General features: G+C 32.8%; 1 protein-coding gene across 1 annotated transcript; it reads left to right on the top strand.

Moving 5' to 3' along the window:
* Nucleotides 1–1,289: 1,289 nt before the first annotated feature.
* On the top strand, nt 1,290–24,629 carry ccdc14 (coiled-coil domain containing 14; the record flags this gene model as incomplete). Its single annotated transcript, XM_083938250.1, has 12 exons — nt 1,290–1,313; nt 4,979–5,034; nt 8,343–8,427; nt 9,735–9,807; nt 9,890–9,988; nt 11,356–11,754; nt 11,986–12,118; nt 12,210–12,295; nt 12,961–13,104; nt 22,735–22,837; nt 22,928–23,296; nt 24,506–24,629. 11 exons carry the CDS (start codon nt 1,290–1,292, stop codon nt 23,244–23,246), a joined length of 1,521 nt encoding a protein of 506 aa, XP_083794376.1. The 3' UTR covers nt 23,247–23,296; nt 24,506–24,629.
* Nucleotides 24,630–24,944: the final 315 nt, after the last annotated feature.

The raw sequence follows: 24,944 nt of genomic DNA on the forward strand, positions 1-24,944 counted from the left end.
GATCAATGAAAATGTGATTGTTGGTAGAGACTAAAAAGCAACAATAAATGATGAAATAAAACAAGTTTATATAAATACTGAACTAAATTATCAATGAAAAAATAAATGCATGAATATATAAAGTATAAATAAAATATATAAAGGTAATAAGAATAAATTATTACATTAATAAACAAATGCTGAAAAAATAAATAAATAAATGGTTAGAAAATAAAGAAATGTATAAAATACAGAAATAAATGATTAAATAAAATAACTACATGTATAATAAACATGAAAAATATATGAATAAAATGCGTTACATTTATTTCTGCATTTTTGTTTACCTACATTTATTTGTCTACATTAAGGTAAGTCCCGTTTTTTAAATATATCAAATAAATATTGTAAGATATCTAATGATAAATTTCATATGTTCAAACCATATTAATAATTTACATAATATATAAATATTTACATTTATAGCTGGGCTCTAGGATGGAACATGTCTACATTATATATGAATATGTATTTACATGTTTTTTATGTTGTATTGTTGCGACAAGTTTATGAAAATAAAAAAGGTACGCCTATATCCATTTTTTATTGGAAAATATTCAAATAACATTATCCTTAAGATACATAGTTATTAATTGAAATTTAACTGTTTCTAACATTTTATGAGACATTTCTAGTATTGCTCTTTTCGCGCCTCTAGGGTGGTCTGTTGTCTCCACGGAAACGGTTACTGAGGCTCATGGGTAATGTAGTAATTCGTGGATGGACAGTTAAGCATATGTGTATATTTAAAATATATGCTTTTTTAAAAAAAAATGAAAACAGAAAAAATGGTCTTGCTTTATATATTAATGTATTTCATTTATTTTATTTCCACGTAACATTCTCCCTACTCAAGTAATTAATTAAAATATATGTATTTCTAACGTTTTACGAGACATTTCTAGTGTTTTTTTTCGCGCCTCTGGGGTGATTGGCGTCGTCTCCAGTTACTGAGGCTCATGGGTAATGTAGTTATTCGTGGATGTGAGTAACTGTGGCCAAATCACAAATGAAGGTGACTGGATCGTCTCATTGTCCAATCAGACCCGTCCTGGTCCTTTAGCCCCGCCCACCGCGTAATTTTGATTGGTCAGCTTAACGTTTTCCGTTTTGAACTTGCGGAAGTAGTAAAAACCAGCAGAAGGAGAGAGAGAAAACCTGAAGAATACGCAAGGAGAACGGGTTGTTGTTAACACACCGGATAAAAACCCGTCTCCGCTCCGTTCAACAGCTCGGAAAAGCGCTTGACCATGAAGGGAACATCCAGGAGCAAGGTAAGACCGAGCACGGCCACTCTGGAGCGGTCTGGGCTCAACCCAACACCGCCGCGATGATACTGTATCTATGCGACACTTCAGTGAACTATTTCACACAAACAAATAAATGCTGAAATGAATGATTAAATAAATACAACACTAAATAAATAAAAGAATGATTGAATAAATAAATGCATAAATAACTACATAGATAAATGCTGAAATCAATGATTAAATACTGAAATAAATAATGAATAAATGTTTGCTTAAAAACGACATTGAAATTAAATAAATACTGAAGTAAACGTATAAATAAATGCATAAATAACTACATAAATAAATGTTTAAATACATAAATAAATGCATAACTACATAAATAAATGCTTAAATAACTACATAAATAAATGTTTAAATACATAAATAAATGCATAAATAACTACATAAATAAATGTTTAAATATATAAATAAATGCTATAACTACATAAATAAATGCTTAAATAACTACATAAATAAATTATGAAATACATCAATAAATGCTTAAATAACTACATCAATAAGTGATTACATCAATAAATGCTTAAATACATAAATAAATGATTAAATACAAAAATAAATGATTAAATACATCAATAAACGATTAAATACATCAATAAATGCTTAATTAACTACATAAATAGTGCTGAAATAGTGCTGAAATAAATGATTAAATACATCAATAAATGCTTAAATAACTACATAAATAAATGATTAAATACATAAATAAATGCTTAAATAACTACATAAATAAATGATTAAATACATAAATAAATGCTTAAATAACTACATAAATAAATGATTAAATACATAAATAAATGCTTAAATAACTACATAAATAAATGATTAAATACATAAATAAATGCTTAAATAACTACATAAATAAATGTTTAAATATATAAATAAATGCTATAACTACATAAATAAATGCTTAAATAACTACATAAATAAATTATGAAATACATCAATAAATGCTTAAATAACTACATCAATAAGTGATTACATCAATAAATGCTTAAATACATAAATAAATGATTAAATACAAAAATAAATGATTAAATACATCAATAAACGATTAAATACATCAATAAATGCTTAATTAACTACATAAATAGTGCTGAAATAGTGCTGAAATAAATGATTAAATACATCAATAAATGCTTAAATAACTACATAAATAAGTGCTGAAATAAATGATTAAATACATCAATAAATGCTTAAATAACTACATAAATAAATGATTAAATACATAAATAAATGCTTAAATAACTACATAAATAAATGATTAAATACATCAATAAATGCTTAAATAACTACATAAATAAATGATTAAATACATAAATAAATGCTTAAATAACTACATAAATAAATGATTAAATACATCAATAAATGCTTAAATAACTACATAAATAAATGATTAAATACATAAATAAATGCTTAAATAACTACATAAATAAATGATTAAATACATAAATAAATGCTTAAATAACTACATAAATAAATGATTAAATACATAAATAAATGCTTAAATAACTACATAAATAAATGATTAAATACATAAATAAATGCTTAAATAACTACATAAATAAATGATTAAATACATAAATAAATGCTTAAATAACTACATAAATAAATGCTTAAATAACTACATAAATGATTAAATACATAAATAAATGCTTAAATAACTACATAAATAAATGATTAAATACATAAATAAATGCTTAAATAACTACATAAATAAATGCTGAAATAAATGATTTAATGAATATAAGCATGAACTACATAAATAAATGCTGAAATAAATATAAATAAATACAGCAATAAATAAAAAAATGTATAACTAAATACATGAATAAATGTATTAAAAGAACAAATTAATGTATAAATAAATAAATGCTGGAATAAATCATTAAATGGATAAATAAAATAATTAATAAAGGCACAGTTAAATAAATGAATGCATAAATGAATACATGCCGAAATAAATTAATGAATAAATGTTTAAATAAATGTCTAATTCAAATAAGTAAATGCATGAATACATTTTTAAATGAATGCATGAATAAATGTATGGATAAAAGAATAAAAATAATTGCTTCTTATTTATTTATACATTTTTGTTCACCTACATTTATTTATGTCCATATGTTAATGAGGCAGGAGGCCCCATCATTTTATAAATTTATTTATTTAGTTTTGTATTTAGGCATTTATTAAATTACTCATTTATTCCAGCATTTATTTATTCATTCATTCATTTATTCATTCATTTATTCCAGCATTTATTCATTCATTTATTCCAGCCTTTATTCATTAATTTATTCATTTATTTATTCCAGCCTTTATTCATTTATTCATTAATTTATTCCAGCCTTTATTCATTTATTAATTCATTTATTCCAGCCTTTATTCATTTATTCATTCATTTATTCATTCACTCATTCCAGCATTTATTTATTCATTCATTTATTCCAGCCTTAATTCATTAATTTATTCATTAATTTATTCCAGCCTTTATTCATTTATTCATTCATTTATTCATTCACTCATTCCAGCATTTATTTATTCATTCATTTATTCCAGCCTTTATTCATTTATTCATTCATTTATTTATTCATTCATTTATTCCAGCCTTTATTCATTTATTCATTCATTTATTCATTCATTTATTCCAGCATTTATTTATTTATTCATTTATTCCAGCCTTTATTCATTTATTCATTCATTTATTCATTCATTCATTTATTCCAGCCTTTATTCATTCATTTATTCATTCATTTATTCCAGCATTTATTTATTCATTCATTCATTTATTCATTCATTTATTCCAGCCTTTATTCATTTATTCATTCATTCATTTATTCCAGCCTTTATTCATTTATTCAGTCATTCATTTATTCCAGCATTTATTTATTTATTTATTCATTCATTTAAGCATTTATTTATTCATTCATTCATTTATTTTTGTATTTATTTTTGTATTTATCTTTGCATTTATTTATTTTTCATTTTATTTATTTATACGTTTATTTATGCATTTAACTCATTATTAAATTATTATACTCCATTACGTAGTCAGGGGTGGTGTTGGAAAGCACCTCTACAATTCTCACGCCCAACAGCCGGTCATGGAATAAATCCAACATTCTGTCTGTAAACTGTCAGCGTGTAAAAGGAACACTCTCCTTTTTAAAAGTGGACACCAGGCTGGGACCAGGGATCAGCCAGAACTCAATACACGGCTCCTACTTTTAGGAAACTTCTATTTCCACTCATTAAGACAAAGACGTAACGTTTCATTTGTGTAACTGACTTTGGAAACAACTCAAGGAAAGTCCTTTGGTTTAGTTTGTGCAGCGCCGACTGTGACGGCGATATTTACGCATACACACGTATATCACTAACAAATGTGAAAGATGTGTGTTTAAAAGGTAGCTTCTCTTTATTAGTGGCCATTGTTGATTCATCCGTCTGTTATCTTCTCCCTTAGTTGTGTGGATCAGTGTTTCCAGGAAATACTCACGTTTTTCTCATTAATACTTTAATAAAATGACTCAAATGGATTCATCGGTTATCAAAATAGTATTAGTTAGTAAAGTAGTTTTATTCAAAGTTCTACTTATAAATATAAAGAAGTGTGTGTGACGCAGGTGGTGACATCGGGGAGGCTGACGGGAGGCGCCAAAGGGCAGCTGCTCAGGAGACGGTGAGTCATTTATACCTTTATCCTGCTGTTTATACCTTTATCCTACTGTGTATACCTTTACCCTGCTGTTTATACCTTTATCCTACTGTGTATACCTTTACCCTGCTGTTTATACCTTTATCCTGCTGTGTGGACCTTTATCCTGCTGTTTATACCTTTATCCTACTGTGTATACCTTTACCCTGCTGTTTATACCTTTATCCTGCTGTGTGGACCTTTATCCTGCTGTTTGTACCCTTTATCCTGCTGTTTATACCTTTATCCTGCTGTTTGTACCCTTTATCCTGCTGTTTGGACCTTTATCCTGCTGTGTATACCTTTACCCTGCTGTTTATACCTTTATCCTGCTGTGTGGACCTTTATCCTGCTGTTTATACCTTTATCCTGCTGTTTATACCTTTATCCTGCTGTGTGGACCTTTATCCTGCTGTTTATACCTTTATCCTACTGTGTATACCTTTACCCTGCTGTTTATACCTTTATCCTGCTGTGTGGACCTTTATCCTGCGGTTTGTACCCTTTATCCTGCTGTTTATACCTTTATCCTGCTGTTTGTACCCTTTATCCTGCTGTTTGGACCTTTATCCTGCTGTTTGGACCTTTATCCTGCTGTTTGGACCTTTATTTTACTGTTTATACCTTTATCCTGCTGTCTGGACCTTTATCCTGCTGTTTATACCTTTATTTTACTGTGTATACCTTTATCCTGCTGTTTGGACCTTTATCCTGCTGTTTATACCTTTATTTTACTGTGTATACCTTTATCCTGCTGTTTGGACCTTTATCCTGCTGTTTATACCTTTCTTTTACTGTGTGTACCTTTATCCTGCTGTGTGTACCTTTTTATCCTGCTGTTTATACCTTTATCCTGCTGTTTGTACCCTTATCCTGCTGTTTGGACCTTTATCCTGCTGTTTGGACCTTTATCCTGCTGTTTATACCTTTCTTTTACTGTGTGTACCTTTTTATCCTGCTGTTTATACCTTTATCCTGCTGTTTGGACCTTTATCCTGCTGTTTGGACCTTTATCCTGCTGTTTGGACCTTTATCCTGCTGTTTATACCTTTATCCTGTTGTTTGGACCTTTATCCTGCTGTTTATACCTTTATTTTACTGTGTATACCTTTATCCTGCCGTTTGAACCTTTAGCCTGCTGTTTATACCTTTCTTTTACTGTGTGTACCTTTTTATCCTGCTGTTTGTACCTTTATCCTGCTGTTTATACCTTTATTTTACTGTGTATACCTTTATCCTGCTGTTTTGACCTTTATCCTGCTGTTTATACCTTTCTTTTACTGTGTGTACCTTTATCCTGCTGTGTGTACCTTTTTATCCTGCTGTTTATACCTTTATCCTGCTGTTTATACCTTTATCCTGCTGTTTGGACCTTTATCCTGCTGTTTATACCTTAATCCTGCTGTTTATACCTTTATCCTGCTGTGTGTACCTTTTTATCCTGCTGTTTATACCTTTATCCTGCTGTTTGTACCTTTATCCTGCTGTTTATACCTTTATCCTGCTGTTTATACCTTTATTTTACTGTGTATACCTTTATCCTGCCGTTTGGACCTTTATCCTGCTGTTTATACCTTTCTTTTACCATGTGTACCTTTATCCTGCTGTTTGTACCTTTATCCTGCTGTTTATACCTTTCTTTTACTGTGTGTACCTTTATCCTGCTGTTAATACCTTTATTTTACTGTGTGTACCTTTATCCTGCTGTTTATACCTTTCTTTTACCATGTGTACCTTTATCCTGCTGTGTACCTTTTTATCCTGCTGTTTGTACCTTTATCCTGCTGTTTATACCTTTCTTTTACTGTGTGTACCTTTATCCTGCTGTTAATACCTTTATTTTACTGTGTGTACCTTTATCCTGCTGTTTGGACCTTTATCCTGCTGTTTATACCTTTATTTTACTGTGTATACCTTTATCCTGCTGTTTGGACCTTTATTTTACTGTGTATACCTTTATCCTGCTGTTTGGACCTTTATCCTGCTGTTTATACCTTTCTTTTACTGTGTGTACCTTTTATCCTGCTGTTTATACCTTTATCCTGCTGTTTGTACCCTTTTCCTGCTGTTTGGACCTTTATCCTGCTGTTTGGACATTTATCCTGCTGTTTATACCTTTATCCTGTTGTTTGGACCTTTATCCTGCTGTTTATACCTTTATTTTACTGTGTATACCTTTATCCTGCTGTTTGGACCTTTATTTTACTGAGTATACCTTTAGCCTGCCGTTTGAACCTTTAGCCTGCTGTTTATACCTTTCTTTTACTGTGTGTACCTTTTTATCCTGCTGTTTGTACCTTTATCCTGCTGTTTATACCTTTATTTTACTGTGTATACCTTTATCCTGCTGTTTGGACCTTTATCCTGCTATGTGTACCTTTTTATCCTGCTGTTTATACCTTTATCCTGCTGTTTGTACCCTTTTCCTGCTGTTTGGACCTTTATCCTGCTGTTTATACCCTTTATCCTGCTGTTTATACCTTTATCCTGCTGTTTGTACCTTTTTCCTGCTGTTTGGACCTTTATCCTGCTGTTTATACCTTTATCCTGCTGTTTATACCTTTCTTTTACTGTGTGTACCTTTATCCTGCTGTTAATACCTTTATTTTACTGTGTGTACCTTTATCCTGCTGTTTATACCTTTCTTTTACCATGTGTACCTTTATCCTGCTGTGTACCTTTTTATCCTGCTGTTTGTACCTTTATCCTGCTGTTTATACCTTTCTTTTACTGTGTGTACCTTTATCCTGCTGTTAATACCTTTATTTTACTGTGTGTACCTTTATCCTGCTGTGTGTACCTTTATCCTGCTGTTTATACCTTTCTTTTACTCTGTGTACCTTTATCCTGCTGTTTATACCTTTCTTTTACTCTGTGTACCTTTATCCTGCTGTTTATACCTTTCTTTTACTCTGTGTACCTTTATCCTGCCGTTTATTCCTTTCTTTTACTGTGTGTACCTTTATCCTGCCGTGTATACCTTTATCCGGCTGTTTGGACCTTTATCCTGCTGTTTGGACCTTTATTTTACTGTGTGTACCTTTATCCTGCTGTTTATACCTAATTATTGTCTTGTTTATACCTTTTTATTTTACTGTTCCTACCTCATTATTATCTTGATTATACCTCATTATTGTCTTGTTTAATCCTTCATTTTCTTGTTTATACCTAATTATTGTCTTGTTTATACCTTTATCCTGCTGTTTATACCTTTATTTTACTGTTCCTACCTCATTATTATCTTGATTATACCTCCTTATTGTCTTGTTTATACCTTTCACTTGTGTCGTCAGACTGACTTCAGATCCAGCAGCAGCAGCAGCAGCAGCCGCCCCTCAGCCAGACTACTCTCTGTACTCCACTGACTCCGAAGACCAGGTAACCTGAACAAACCTCCGCGTGATTCAAACCACCTGCATCGACAGAAACCCTCTGTGGGCAGAGGGTCTGTGAGCAGGACCCCTGAGGTCTTGGCGTCGCTCATTTAGAACATGAACGCGTGGGATCATGGGAGTTGTAGTCTTTATTACAGAAAATACTATTTACATACATTACCATGGGGTAATATAAACAAATTGCATTATATCCAAACGTAAATCTAAACATTTTGTTTTGTCATAGGCAGACACCCATGCAAAAATAATACAGTTAAAAACCTTTCAACAGATTTATGTGTAAGTGGAACTTCATCGAGTTTAGTTCTACAACAAAAGTCAAATATTACCCCCAGTGCATAAAGAGGGCATGGCCTCAAAGTTTCCAACTTTGAAAATTCCCAGAATTTTGCAACCCTAATTAGCGAGCTAGCTAACGTTAGCTGTTGTCAAATTTGAAAGCGTAAAGCTTCATCCGCACCAGCTGGTCACAGAGTAGACAACACGTTTCTAACACCAGACGAGAGACGACTTTGTCTGGCTCATTTTCTGGCACCAGGGTGGCATGAAAGCGCGGTGGAGTTAGCACGCTAACTAGCTAGCCGTTCATCTACAGTGCTGCTGCTGTCAGCTCTTATCCCGGTCAAATTCAATAGCAGCAGGAGAATCGGAGGGATAGAGGTGTGCTAGCTAGCTAACATGCTAACAATAGCATCAGCTAAGTGGACTCGTATAGCTGCTGTCTGTAGCTCCAAACATGCTAACATTAGCATCAGATGAGTGGACTCCTACAGCTGCTGTCTGTAGCTCCTAACATGCTAACATTAGCATCAGATGAGTGGACTCGTACAGCTGCTGTCTGTAGCTGCTAACATGCTAACATTCGCATCAGATGAATGGAACCGTACAGCTGCTGTCTGTAGCTGCTAACCTGCTAACATTCGCATCAGATGAATGGACTCGTACAGCTGCTGTCTGAAGCTGCAAACTTGCTAATGTTAGCATTAGATGAATATGAACTGGAACTAAAACAGTTAGCTAACGTCATATTAGCAGCACATAGCTAACATAACTGTATCTAGCTAATGTCATGTTAGCAGCAGTTAAGGCCATGTTAGCGGGACATAACTGTATCCAGCTAACGCCATGTTAGCAGGACATAACTGTATCCAGCTAACGCCATGCTAGCAGAACATAGCAGTATCCAGCTAACTTCATGTTATTGGTAACTAGCTCACCATGGTGCATGGTTGCCCTCAGCGATGCGGTGAATGTTTCAGTGACGTCCTCGGCTGTGTTGTGTCCTCTCAGGTCTCTTCTCTCCATAAGGGTCTGGACCGCTGTGCTGCCTTGCTCGGCGGCATCCTTCAGGCTGAGAAGGCAGGTCAGATGAGTTTCCTAACACCGTCGGTTGGTCAGTGAACTGGTTCTGTTTAGAAAATCAACTTCAGTCTGTGTGTGTGCAGAAGCGCTGCCAGGCCCGCCCAGACCAGTGAAGGGTGGAGCAGCTAAATCAAGGATATCCACCCCACGAGGGAAGAGGACCATTAAGAGTACAAAGACAGGTAGGTCCAAATCCGCCCTCTACCCGTGGACCAAGCTTTGTCGTCTAAACTTAACCGTCACCTTTAATCGTCTAAATTTAACTGCCGTCTTTAGTTGTCTAAACGTACCGTTGCCCTTAGTCGTCTAAACTTAACCGCCGCCTTTTGTCGTCTAAACGTAACCGTCGCCTTTTGTCGTCTAAACTTAAACGTCGCCTTTTGTCGTCAAACTTAACCGTCGCCTTTTGTCGTCTAAACTTAACCGTCACCTATAGTCGTCTAAACTTAACCATCACCATTTGTGGTCTAAATTTAACCATCGCCTTTTGTCGTCTAAACTTAACCGTCGCCTTTTGTCGTCTAAACTTAACCGTCGCCTTTAGTCGTCTAAACTTAACCTTCACCTTTAGTCGTCTAAACTTAACCTTCACCTTTTGTCGTCTAAACTTAACCGCCACCTTTTCTCGTCTAAACTTAACCGTCACCTTTTGTCGTCTAAACTTAACCGTTGCCTTTAGTCGTCTAAACTTAACCGTCACCTTTAGTCGTCTAAACTTAACCATCACCATTTGTGGTCTAAATTTAACCGTCACCTTTTGTCATCTAAATTTAACCGTCGCCTTTTGTCGTCTAAACTTAACCGTCGCCTTTTGTCGTCTAAACTTAACCGTGACCTTTTGTCGTCTAAACGTAACCGTCGCCTTTAGTCGTCTAAACTTGACAGTCGCCTTTAGTCGTCTAAACTTAACCGTCACCTTTAGTTGTCTAAACTTAACCGTCGCATTTAGTCGACTAAACTTAACCGTCGCCTTTAGTCGTCTAAACTTAACCGTCGCCTTTAGTCGTCTAAACGTAACCGTCGCCTTTAGTCGTCTAAACTTAACCGTCACCTTTAGTCGTCTAAACTTAACCGTTACCTTTAGTCGTCTAAAGTTAACCGTCACCTTTTGTCGTCTAAACTTAACGGTCATCATTTGTGGACTAAATTTAACGTCACCTTTTGTCATCTGAACTTAACCGTTGTCTCTTGTTGTCTAAACTTAACGGTCACCTTTTGTCGTCTAAACTTAACCGTCGACTTTAGTCGTCTCAACTTAACCGTCACCTTTAGTCGTCTAAACTTAACCGTCACCTTTTGTCGTCTAAACTTAACTGTCGCCTTTAGTCGTCTAAACTTAACCGTCACATTTAGTCGTCTAAACTTAACCGTCACCTTTTGTCGTCTAAACTTAACCGCCACCTTTTAGTCGTCTAAACTTAACCGTCACCTTTTGTGGTCTAAATTTAACCGTCACCTTTAGTCGTCTAAACTTAACCGTCGCCTTTTGTCGTCTAAACTCTTCCACGTCCTTAACGCTGCTCCATGTTCCCTTCATCTCCACCTCCAGGCCACAGGAGCTGTCAGTCAGTCCGGCGTGAACCACCGACCCGTCCCTCCCAAGAGAAACGACCTCCCAGCCCGCCGCACCCTCGCTTCCCTCCTCCCCAGCCCCGGATCCCCACCCTTCACCCGTGCCGGTCCCCTCTCCCTCAGGCAGACAGCCAGGCCGCTCCCGAAGCTGCACGCACCTGCGGCCGGGCCCAGAGTGACGGGGAAGAGGTTGAGTTTGAGCCCGTGAGAGACGCCGACCCTCAAAACGCTGTGGGACACGCGCACGCCTGCAGCTTGACGGCGACGGCCCTGCAGCCGGAGCCTGGGCGGGACAGTCCCGGTGCAGAGGCAGAGGTGGGGATGAGGACAGTTCAGCATCTGCTGGGAGAACTCAAGGCTCTGATCGCAGGACAAGGTGACCTTTAACCCCTGCTAGTTGTTGTCATGGACACAACCTAATAAAGAAAAACGAATCAGGGTTTTTTTTATTTCGTATTAAAATTTCACCCTTTATCGTCTAAACTTACCCGTCACCTTTTATCGTCTAAACTTAACCGTCACCTTGTGTGCGTGTGTGCGTGTGTGCGTGTGTGCGTGTGTGTGTGTGCGTGTGTGTGTGCGTGCGTGTGTGTGTGTGTGTGTGTAGGCACCGCAGCGGAGAGGCTGCTCAGTCACCTGCAGCAGGTTGTGTCTTCCCCACCGTTGGACGTCGGGAGTTCAAACCCCCGGACTGAAGCGGACCCGTCAACACTGCACAGCCAGAACACTCAGCTCCGCAGGTGCACCACCCAACCTCTCCTGTCAGATGATTCAGTCTGCGTGTACGCACTCCACTTAATGTGTGTGTGTGTGTGTGTGTGTGTGCGACAGGCGTGTGAGGACTCTTAACCAACAGCTAAAGGAGAAGGAGAGAGCAGAGAGGCGGCAGAACACGGAGACGCTCTGTGAATCCGAAGGTAACTAACGCTGAACATCATCTGACGGGATGTTGTGAACGGGAACATCTGAAACCAACCTTTACCGTGTTCTCACAGATTAAATCCAGATGAACCGAGCGTGGCGTTTGACTTCAGAACTTTAAATTACTTTAGGTCCAAACCCCACCACAGCGAAGTGGAAGGCTCTTTTAAGTCTAATCCCGGTGCAAAATCATCCCAGGGTCTTTTTTTCACCACTTACTTAGAAATCCGGGAGAGTCGCTAACAGCCGGGCGTGGCTAACACTGATTAGCTCAGGGCATTATAATCATAATTCAGACTTTAATCTCAAAATTGTTTTTTTTTCTTGACTTTAATTTCATGATTTAGACTTAAATCTCATAATTCAGACTTTAATCTCAATTTGGATTTTAATCTCATAATTCAGACTTTAATCTTATAATTCAGACTTTAATCTAATAATTTGGATTTTTTAAATTGTTTTTAATCTCATAATTCAGACTTTAATCTCATATTCTGATTTTTTTTTTCTTGACTCTAATCTCAGGATTCAGACATATCATAATTTGGATTTTTTTTTAAATTGTTTTAAATCTTATAATTCAGACTTTAATGAGAGACTTTAATCTCATAATTCGTACTTTAATCTAATAATTTGGATTTGTGTGTGTGTGTGTGTCCAGTGTTCACGCTGCAGGAGGAGCTCACCGGCGCTCAGTGTCGCCTGCAGGAGCTGCAGCAGGACCTCACAGAACTACGGAAAGCCCTGGAGGACACACGGAGCCGACTGGTAGACAGAGAGGCCGAGAACACACTGCTGAAAACAGGTCCAGTGTGGCTCTACGCTCACACACACACACACACACACACACACACACACATATACAGCGTGTCCCTTCGTTTCAGCGCGTAGAAGTGCTTCACAGCAGCTTTACAAAACGCAGAGCGCCGCCTTTTCTTATTAGCGGAGCAGACTGACGCCATCTTTTCTGCACCAAGTCTTTATGTTCTGGAGCCGCAAGTGTGATTCTCAGAGAAGGCCGGGGTGAAATGTGCCGGGGCCTAAATAATCAACTCTGTGACTCTTTCAGAGCCGGTGCTGTCCTGGAGGGTCTCGAAAAACTCCTGGGCCCGTGTCCACAAAACATCTAACGTGCTGATTATAGGCGCCGATCTTTCAAAATGGCCGTCCATTTTAGTACTTTTACTAAAGTTACGAGAGTATTTCACAATAAAAGCGGCTCCTAATACTGTGAACTCATATTTATGTAGAAGAATGAATGAAGGACAGTTGTCGGGGACTTTTATTTTACCTCGACTTTAAAATCATAAATCTGACTTTAATCTCATAATTCAGACTGTTTTCTTGACTTTAATCTCATAATTCAGACTTTTTTCTTGACTTTAAAATCATAATTCTGACTTTAATCCCATAATTCAGACTGTTTTCTTGACTTTAATATCATAATTCTGACTTTAATCTCATAATTCACTGTTTTCTTGACTTTAAAATCAGAATTCTAACTTAAATCCCATAATTCAGACTGTTTTCTTGACTGTAATATCATAATTCTGACTTTAATCTCATAATTCAGACTGTTTTTTTGACTTTAATATCATAATTCTGAGTTTAATCTCATAATTCAAACTGTTTTCTTGACTTTAAAATCATAATTCAGACTTTAATCTCATAATTCAGACTGTTTTCTTGTAATATCATAATTCTGAGTTTAATCTCATAATTCAGAATGTTTTCTTGACTTTAAAATCATAATTCTGACTTTAATCTCATAATATAGAATGTTTTCTTGACTTTAATATCATAATTCTTACTTTAATCTCATAATTCAGACTGTTTTCTTGACTTTAATCTCATAATTCAGACTGTTTTCTTGACTTTAAAATCATAATTCAGACTTTAATCTCATAATTCAGACTGTTTTCTTGACTTTAAAATCATAATCCTGACTTTGATCTCATAATTCAGACTGTTTTCTTGACTTTAAAATCATAATTCTAACTTTAATCTCATAATTCACACTGTTTTCTTGACTTTAAAATCATAAATCTGACTTTAATCTCATAATTCAGACTGTTTCCTTGACTTTAAAATCATAATTTCGGACTTTAATCTCATAATTCACTGTTTTCTTGACTTTAATATCATAATTCTTACTTTAATCTCATAATTCAGACTGTTTTCTTGACTTTAAAATCATAATTCTGAGTTTAATCTCATAATTCAGACTGTTTTCTTGACTTTAAAATCATAATTTCGGACTTTAATCTCATAATTCACTGTTTTCTTGACTTTAATATCATAATTCTTACTTTAATCTCATAATTCAGAATGTTTTCTTGACTTTAAAATAATAATTCTGACTTTAATCCCATAATTCAGACTGTTTTCTTGACTGTAATATCATAATTCTGACTTTAATCTCATAATTCAGACTGTTTTTTTGACTTTAATATCATAATTCTGAGTTTAATCTCATAATTCAAACTGTTTTCTTGACTTTAATATCATAATTCAGACTTTAATCTCATAATTCAGACTGTTTTCTTGTAATATCATAATTCTGAGTTTAATCTCATAATTCAGACTGTTTTCTTGACTTTAAAATCATAATTCTGACTTTAATCTCATGATTCACTGTTTTCTTGACTTTAAAATCATGAAGGACAGTTGTCGGGGACTTTTATTTTACCTCGACTTTAAAATCATAAATCTGACTTTAATCTCATAATTCAGACTGTTTTTTTGACTTTAATATCATAATTCTGACTTTAATCTCATAATTCACTGTTTTCTTGACTTTAATATCATAATTCTTACTTTAATCTCATAATTCAGACTGTTTTCTTGACTTTAAAATCATAATTCTGAGTTTAATCTCATAATTCAGACTGTTTTCTTGACTTTAAAATCATAATTTCGGACTTTAATCTCATAATTCACTGTTTTCTTGACTTTAATATCATAATTCTTACTTTAATCTCATAATTCAGAATGTTTTCTTGACTTTAAAATAATAATTCTGACTTTAATCCCATAATTCAGACTGTTTTCTTGACTGTAATATCATAATTCTGACTTTAATCTCATAATTCAGACTGTTTTTTTGACTTTAATATCATAATTCTGAGTTTAATCTCATAATTCAAACTGTTTTCTTGACTTTAATATCATAATTCAGACTTTAATCTCATAATTCAGACTGTTTTCTTGTAATATCATAATTCTGAGTTTAATCTCATAATTCAGACTGTTTTCTTGACTTTAAAATCATAATTCTGACTTTAATCTCATGATTCACTGTTTTCTTGACTTTAAAATCATGAAGGACAGTTGTCGGGGACTTTTATTTTACCTCGACTTTAAAATCATAAATCTGACTTTAATCTCATAATTCAGACTGTTTTTTTGACTTTAATATCATAATTCTGACTTTAATCTCATAATTCACTGTTTTCTTGACTTTAAAATCATAATTCTGACTTTAATCTCATAATTCACTGTTTTCTTGACTTTAAAATCAGAATTCTAACTTTAATCCCATAATTCAGACTGTTTTCTTGACTGTAATATCATAATTCTGACTTTAATCTCATAATTCAGACTGTTTTTTTGACTTTAATATCATAATTCTGAGTTTAATCTCATAATTCAAACTGTTTTCTTGACTTTAATATCATAATTCAGACTTTAATCTCATAATTCAGACTGTTTTCTTGTAATATCATAATTCTGAGTTTAATCTCATAATTCAGAATGTTTTCTTGACTTTAAAATCATAATTCTGACTTTAATCTCATAATATAGAATGTTTTCTTGACTTTAATATCATAATTCTTACTTTAATCTCATAATTCAGACTGTTTTCTTGACTTTAATCTCATAATTCAGACTGTTTTCTTGACTTTAAAATCATAATTCAGACTTTAATCTCATAATTCAGACTGTTTTCTTGACTTTAAAATCATAATCCTGACTTTGATCTCATAATTCAGACTGTTTTCTTGACTTTAAAATCATAAATCTGACTTTAATCTCATAATTCAGACTGTTTCCTTGACTTTAAAATCATAATTTCGGACTTTAATCTCATAATTCACTGTTTTCTTGACTTTAATATCATAATTCTTACTTTAATCTCATAATTCAGAATGTTTTCTTGACTTTAAAATAATAATACTGACTTTAATCTCATAATTCAGACTGTTTTCTTGACTTTAAAATCATAATTCTGACTTTAATCTCATGATTCACTGTTTTCTTGACTTTAAAATCATGAAGGACAGTTGTCGGGGACTTTTATTTTACCTCGACTTTAAAATCATAAATCTGACTTTAATCTCATAATTCAGACTGTTTTTTTGACTTTAATATCATAATTCTGACTTTAATCTCATAATTCACTGTTTTCTTGACTTTAAAATCATAATTCTGACTTTAATCTCATAATTCACTGTTTTCTTGACTTTAAAATCAGAATTCTAACTTTAATCCCATAATTCAGACTGTTTTCTTGACTGTAATATCATAATTCTGACTTTAATCTCATAATTCAGACTGTTTTTTTGACTTTAATATCATAATTCTGAGTTTAATCTCATAATTCAAACTGTTTTCTTGACTTTAATATCATAATTCAGACTTTAATCTCATAATTCAGACTGTTTTCTTGTAATATCATAATTCTGAGTTTAATCTCATAATTCAGAATGTTTTCTTGACTTTAAAATCATAATTCTGACTTTAATCTCATAATATAGAATGTTTTCTTGACTTTAATATCATAATTCTTACTTTAATCTCATAATTCAGACTGTTTTCTTGACTTTAATCTCATAATTCAGACTGTTTTCTTGACTTTAAAATCATAATTCAGACTTTAATCTCATAATTCAGACTGTTTTCTTGACTTTAAAATCATAATCCTGACTTTGATCTCATAATTCAGACTGTTTTCTTGACTTTAAAATCATAAATCTGACTTTAATCTCATAATTCAGACTGTTTCCTTGACTTTAAAATCATAATTTCGGACTTTAATCTCATAATTCACTGTTTTCTTGACTTTAATATCATAATTCTTACTTTAATCTCATAATTCAGAATGTTTTCTTGACTTTAAAATAATAATACTGACTTTAATCTCATAATTCAGACTGTTTTCTTGACTTTAAAATCATAATTCTGACTTTAATCTCATGATTCACTGTTTTCTTGACTTTAAAATCATGAAGGACAGTTGTCGGGGACTTTTATTTTACCTCGACTTTAAAATCATAAATCTGACTTTAATCTCATAATTCAGACTGTTTTTTTGACTTTAATATCATAATTCTGACTTTAATCTCATAATTCACTGTTTTCTTGACTTTAAAATCATAATTCTGACTTTAATCTCATAATTCACTGTTTTCTTGACTTTAAAATCAGAATTCTAACTTTAATCCCATAATTCAGACTGTTTTCTTGACTGTAATATCATAATTCTGACTTTAATCTCATAATTCAGACTGTTTTTTTGACTTTAATATCATAATTCTGAGTTTAATCTCATAATTCAAACTGTTTTCTTGACTTTAATATCATAATTCAGACTTTAATCTCATAATTCAGACTGTTTTCTTGTAATATCATAATTCTGAGTTTAATCTCATAATTCAGAATGTTTTCTTGACTTTAAAATCATAATTCTGACTTTAATCTCATAATATAGAATGTTTTCTTGACTTTAATATCATAATTCTTACTTTAATCTCATAATTCAGACTGTTTTCTTGACTTTAATCTCATAATTCAGACTGTTTTCTTGACTTTAAAATCATAATTCAGACTTTAATCTCATAATTCAGACTGTTTTCTTGACTTTAAAATCATAATCCTGACTTTGATCTCATAATTCAGACTGTTTTCTTGACTTTAAAATCATAAATCTGACTTTAATCTCATAATTCAGACTGTTTCCTTGACTTTAAAATCATAATTTCGGACTTTAATCTCATAATTCACTGTTTTCTTGACTTTAATATCATAATTCTTACTTTAATCTCATAATTCAGAATGTTTTCTTGACTTTAAAATAATAATACTGACTTTAATCTCATAATTCAGACTGTTTTCTTGACTTTAAAATCATAATTCTGACTTTAATCTCATGATTCACTGTTTTCTTGACTTTAAAATCATGAAGGACAGTTGTCGGGGACTTTTATTTTACCTCGACTTTAAAATCATAAATCTGACTTTAATCTCATAATTCAGACTGTTTTTTTGACTTTAATATCATAATTCTGACTTTAATCTCATAATTCACTGTTTTCTTGACTTTAAAATCATAATTCTGACTTTAATCTCATAATTCACTGTTTTCTTGACTTTAAAATCAGAATTCTAACTTTAATCCCATAATTCAGACTGTTTTCTTGACTGTAATATCATAATTCTGACTTTAATCTCATAATTCAGACTGTTTTTTTGACTTTAATATCATAATTCTGAGTTTAATCTCATAATTCAAACTGTTTCCTTGACTTTAAAATCATAATTTCGGACTTTAATCTCATAATTCACTGTTTTCTTGACTTTAATATCATAATTCTTACTTTAATCTCATAATTCAGACTGTTTTCTTGACTTTAAAATCATAATTCTGAGTTTAATCTCATAATTCAGACTGTTTTCTTGACTTTAAAATCATAATTCTGACTTTAATCTCATAATTCACTGTTTTCTTGACTGTAAAATCATGAAGGACAGTTGTCGGGGACTTTTATTTTACCTCGACTTTAAAATCATAAATCTGACTTTAATCTCATAATTCAGACTGTTTTCTTGACTTTAATCTCATAATTCAGACTGTTTTCTTGACTTTAAAATCATAATTCTGACTTTAATCCCATAATTCAGACTGTTTTCTTGACTTTAATATCATAAATCTGACTTTAATCTCATAATTCAGACTGTTTTCTTGACTTTAAAATCATAATTCTTACTTCAATCTCATAATTCAGACTGTTTTCTTGACTGTAATATCATAATCCGACTTTAATCCCATAATTCAGGCTGTTTTCTTGACTGTAATATCATAATCCGACTTTAATCTCATAATTCAGAACGTTTTCTTGACTGTAATCTCATAATCCGACTTTAATCCCATAATTCAGACTGTTTTCTTGACTGTAATATCATAATCCGACTTTAATCTCATAATTCAGAATGTTTTCTTGACTGTAATCTCATAATCCGACTTTAATCTCATAATTCAGAATGTTTTCTTGACTTTAATCTCATAATTCTGACTTTAATCTCATAATTCACTGTTTTCTTGACTTTAATATCATAATTCTTACTTTAATCTCATAATTCAGACTGTTTTCTTGACTGTAATATCATAATTCTGACTTTAATCTCATAATTCAGACAGTTTTTTTGACTTTAATATCATAATTCTGACTTTAATCTCATAATTCAGACTGTTTTCTTGACTGTAATATCATAATTCTGACTTTAATCTCATAATTCAGACTGTTTTCTTGACTTTAAAATCATAATTCGGACTTTAATCTCATAATTCAAACTGTTTTCTTGACTTTAATATCATAATTCAGACTTTAATCTCATAATTCAGACTGTTTTCTTGTAATATCATAATTATGAGTTTAATCTCATAATTCAGAATGTTTTCTTGACTGTAATATCATAATCCGACTTTAATCTCATAATTCAGAATGTTTTCTTGACTGTAATCTCATAATCCGACTTTAATCCCATAATTCAGACTGTTTTCTTGACTGTAATATCATAATCCGACTTTAATCTCATAATTCAGAATGTTTTCTTGACTGTAATCTCATAATCCGACTTTAATCTCATAATTCAGAATGTTTTCTTGACTTTAATCTCATAATTCTGACTTTAATCTCATAATTCACTGTTTTCTTGACTTTAATATCATAATTCTTACTTTAATCTCATAATTCAGACTGTTTTCTTGACTGTAATATCATAATTCTGACTTTAATCTCATAATTCAGACAGTTTTTTTGACTTTAATATCATAATTCTGACTTTAATCTCATAATTCAGACTGTTTTCTTGACTGTAATATCATAATTCTGACTTTAATCTCATAATTCAGACTGTTTTCTTGACTTTAAAATCATAATTCGGACTTTAATCTCATAATTCAAACTGTTTTCTTGACTTTAATATCATAATTCAGACTTTACTCTCATAATTCAGACTGTTTTCTTGACTTTAAAATCATAATTCGGACTCTAATCTCATAATTCAGACTGTTTTCTTGACTTTAAAATCATAATTCTGAGTTTAATCTCATAATTCAGACTGTTTTCTTGACTTTAATATCATAATTCTGACTTTAATCTCATAATCCAGACTGTTTTCTTGACTTTAAAATCATAATTCTGACTTTGATCTCATAATTCAGACTGTTTTCTTGACTTTAAAATCATAATTCTGACTTTAATCTCATAATTCAGACTGTTTCCTTGACTTTAAAATCATAATTTCGGACTTAAATCTCATAATTCAGAATGTTTTCTTGACTTTAAAATCATAATTCAGACTTTACTCTCATAATTCAGACTGTTTTCTTGACTTTAAAATCATAATTCGGACTCTAATCTCATAATTCAGACTGTTTTCTTGACTTTAAAATCATAATTCTGAGTTTAATCTCATAATTCAGACTGTTTTCTTGACTTTAATATCATAATTCTGACTTTAATCTCATAATTCAGACTGTTTTCTTGACTTTAAAATCATAATTCTGAGTTTAATCTCATAATTCAGACTGTTTTCTTGACTTTAAAATCATAATTCGGACTTTAATCTCATAATTCAAACTGTTTTCTTGACTTTAATATCATAATTCAGACTTTAATCTCATAATTCAGACTGTTTTCTTGTAATATCATAATTATGAGTTTAATCTCATAATTCAGAATGTTTTCTTGACTGTAATATCATAATCCGACTTTAATCTCATAATTCAGAATGTTTTCTTGACTGTAATCTCATAATCCGACTTTAATCCCATAATTCAGACTGTTTTCTTGACTGTAATATCATAATCCGACTTTAATCTCATAATTCAGAATGTTTTCTTGACTGTAATCTCATAATCCGACTTTAATCTCATAATTCAGAATGTTTTCTTGACTTTAATCTCATAATTCTGACTTTAATCTCATAATTCACTGTTTTCTTGACTTTAATATCATAATTCTTACTTTAATCTCATAATTCAGACTGTTTTCTTGACTGTAATATCATAATTCTGACTTTAATCTCATAATTCAGACAGTTTTTTTGACTTTAATATCATAATTCTGACTTTAATCTCATAATTCAGACTGTTTTCTTGACTGTAATATCATAATTCTGACTTTAATCTCATAATTCAGACTGTTTTCTTGACTTTAAAATCATAATTCGGACTTTAATCTCATAATTCAAACTGTTTTCTTGACTTTAATATCATAATTCAGACTTTACTCTCATAATTCAGACTGTTTTCTTGACTTTAAAATCATAATTCGGACTCTAATCTCATAATTCAGACTGTTTTCTTGACTTTAAAATCATAATTCTGAGTTTAATCTCATAATTCAGACTGTTTTCTTGACTTTAATATCATAATTCTGACTTTAATCTCATAATCCAGACTGTTTTCTTGACTTTAAAATCATAATTCTGACTTTGATCTCATAATTCAGACTGTTTTCTTGACTTTAAAATCATAATTCTGACTTTAATCTCATAATTCAGACTGTTTCCTTGACTTTAAAATCATAATTTCGGACTTAAATCTCATAATTCAGAATGTTTTCTTGACTTTAAAATCATAATTCAGACTTTACTCTCATAATTCAGACTGTTTTCTTGACTTTAAAATCATAATTCGGACTCTAATCTCATAATTCAGACTGTTTTCTTGACTTTAAAATCATAATTCTGAGTTTAATCTCATAATTCAGACTGTTTTCTTGACTTTAATATCATAATTCTGACTTTAATCTCATAATTCAGACTGTTTTCTTGACTTTAAAATCATAATTCTGAGTTTAATCTCATAATTCAGACTGTTTTCTTGACTTTAAAATCATAATTCTGACTTTAAAATCATTATTCTGACTATAATCTCATAATTCAGACTGTTTTCTTGACTTTAAAAATCCTAATTCTGACTTTAATCTCATAATTCAGACTGTTTTCTTGACTTTAAAAATATAGTTCAGACTTTAATCTCATAATTTTTACTTTTTTCATGACTTAAATCTCATAATCCAGATTTAAATCTCATAATTTAGATTTTAATCTCATAATTCAGACTGTTTTTTGACTTTAACCTCAGAAGTTTTGTTTTTCTTGACTTAAAAATCATGTAATCTTAGTGTGTGTGCGTGTGTGCTTGCAGACTTGGAGGCCACCAGACGCAGGCTGCTGCAAAGTGAACGACAAAGGACGGAGTTGTCTTTACTCGCCCAGCAGAGAGAGGAAGCGATGGGAAGCGTTGACAGGTGGGTCTGCAGTAAATACGGAAAGAAACACTCACCCTGAAGCCTCTCGTAACGCCTCCTCGTGTGTGTGTGTGTGTGTGTGTATGTCAGGAGTCAGCATCCATCAGGTGACACAGCCGTTGCTGAGTCGGACACACCAACACCAGCAGAGCCCCACACTGACCGCATCACACACTTCCTGCTGTCTCTGGGTCAGCTGAAACCGACCTCAGGCCAGCTGACGCACACTTCCTCACAGCCCGACGTCAGAGCGGACCAATCACAGTGCTCTGAGCGGTCGTGCTGGAGCGTGAGGTCGGGGTCGACCTTTGACACCAGAGACGAGGCGGCGTTCAGAGACGGCCTGGCAGCGCTGGACGCGAGCATAGAGAGTCTGCAGAAGACCATGGAAGTGGATCTGAGGAGGTGACGCAAACGCGCTCGAAGCCGACACTCGGACACGCGCGATGATTTTAAAAGGTGGGATTTTAGACTGGGAATAAAGCGTTTTAAAGACATGCAGGGTTGTCATGGTGATACTTGTGCGGGAGAGGATGAGGGCAAACAAATATCTGAGATCAAAGTTAAAATTATGAGGGAAAAAAAGGAAGAAACCTGGAGGGATTTAATAATTCAGACTTTAATCTCATGATTCAGAGTTTAAAATCATAATTCAGACTTTAATCTTGTGATTCAGACTTTAATCTCATGATTCAATTTAAAATCATATAATTCAGACTTTAATCTCACAATTCAGACTTTGTCATAATTCAGACTTTAATCTCATGATTCAAACTTCAATCTCCTAATTCAGTTTAAAATCATATAATTCAGACTTGAATCTCGTGATTCAAACTTTAATCTCATGATTCAGTTTAATCTCACTATTCAGACTTTAATGTCATAATTCAGACTTTAATCTCATGATTCAGACTTTAATTAGATGATTCAGACTTTAATCTTATAATTCAGACTTCAAAATCATATTCAGAGTTTAATCTTATGATTCAGTTTAAAATCATGATTCAGAGTTTAATCTCACAATTCAGACTTTAATCTTATGATTCAGTTTAAAATCATATATTTCAGACTTTAATATCATGATTCCGACTTTAATCTTATAATTCAGACTTTAATCTCATGACTCAGACTTTAAATCATATTCAGAGTTTAATCTTATGATTCAGTTTAAAAATTATGATTCAGAGTTTAATCTCATGATTTAGAGTTTAAAATCACAAGAGTTTAATCTCATTTTTCGGAGTTTAAAAATCATAATTCAGAGTTTAAAATCAGAATTAATGATTTTTTTATTGGCTAATCTCATAATTTGGATTTCAATATCATAATTCATATTAGATAATGGATGCAGCCAGACTCCTGCCATCTTCTTCAATAAAAAGTCGTTATGAAATAGCAAAAATGTTTTAATAGCAAAAGAGGCAAAAACCCAGAACAGTTATAAAAAGTGTTTGTCAGGAGGGGCGGTGCACGTTCCCACACAGCTGACGTAGTGTTTTACAAAAAGAGGCAGCGTTTTACCAGCACGCCGTCCACATGTTACAATAATCAAAAAACCCAAACCAACAGTATGCTTTATAAAATAACACCAAAACATTCATCTGCTTTAAAACACAAAAACAATGATTTCTAACTAAAAGCTTTGAACAAACACATTCCCTTTTGTAGCTGAAGGCTGGCAGACGTTCCTCCGGCTGCGGAAGGACGGACCGGGACGCACACAGCACCAGAGTCCAAGCAAAAAGCCCCGAAGAATGCACCCCAGCAGAGACAACAGCAAAGAGGGTACAGGACGTTCAGGACCCTGCTCCCAAAACATCCGATCTCACCACCGGGACTCCGACATAGCACTAAATGTTCCCCTCTGATGTTTGTTTCACGCTCCCTGTGGTCAGTTAAATGCGGGCGACTGCGCCATCGCCAAATCAAACATTCGCTTTTGGTGGCAAAGCAACTGCGGGTGGATTTCAACTTAAATGAACTCATTCACGTATGAGTGACGGACGGCTTTAAGCTAAAAGAAAGGGCAGAGTTGACCCCGTTGCTAAGGGCGATTTACTGTTTCATCAAACATGAAACTGGGAATAATAACGTGGAAATGACATGG

This window comes from Echiichthys vipera (assembly GCF_963691815.1).
Source record: "Echiichthys vipera genome assembly, chromosome: 23".
In the NCBI taxonomy this organism is placed as follows: Eukaryota; Metazoa; Chordata; class Actinopteri; order Perciformes; family Trachinidae; genus Echiichthys; species Echiichthys vipera.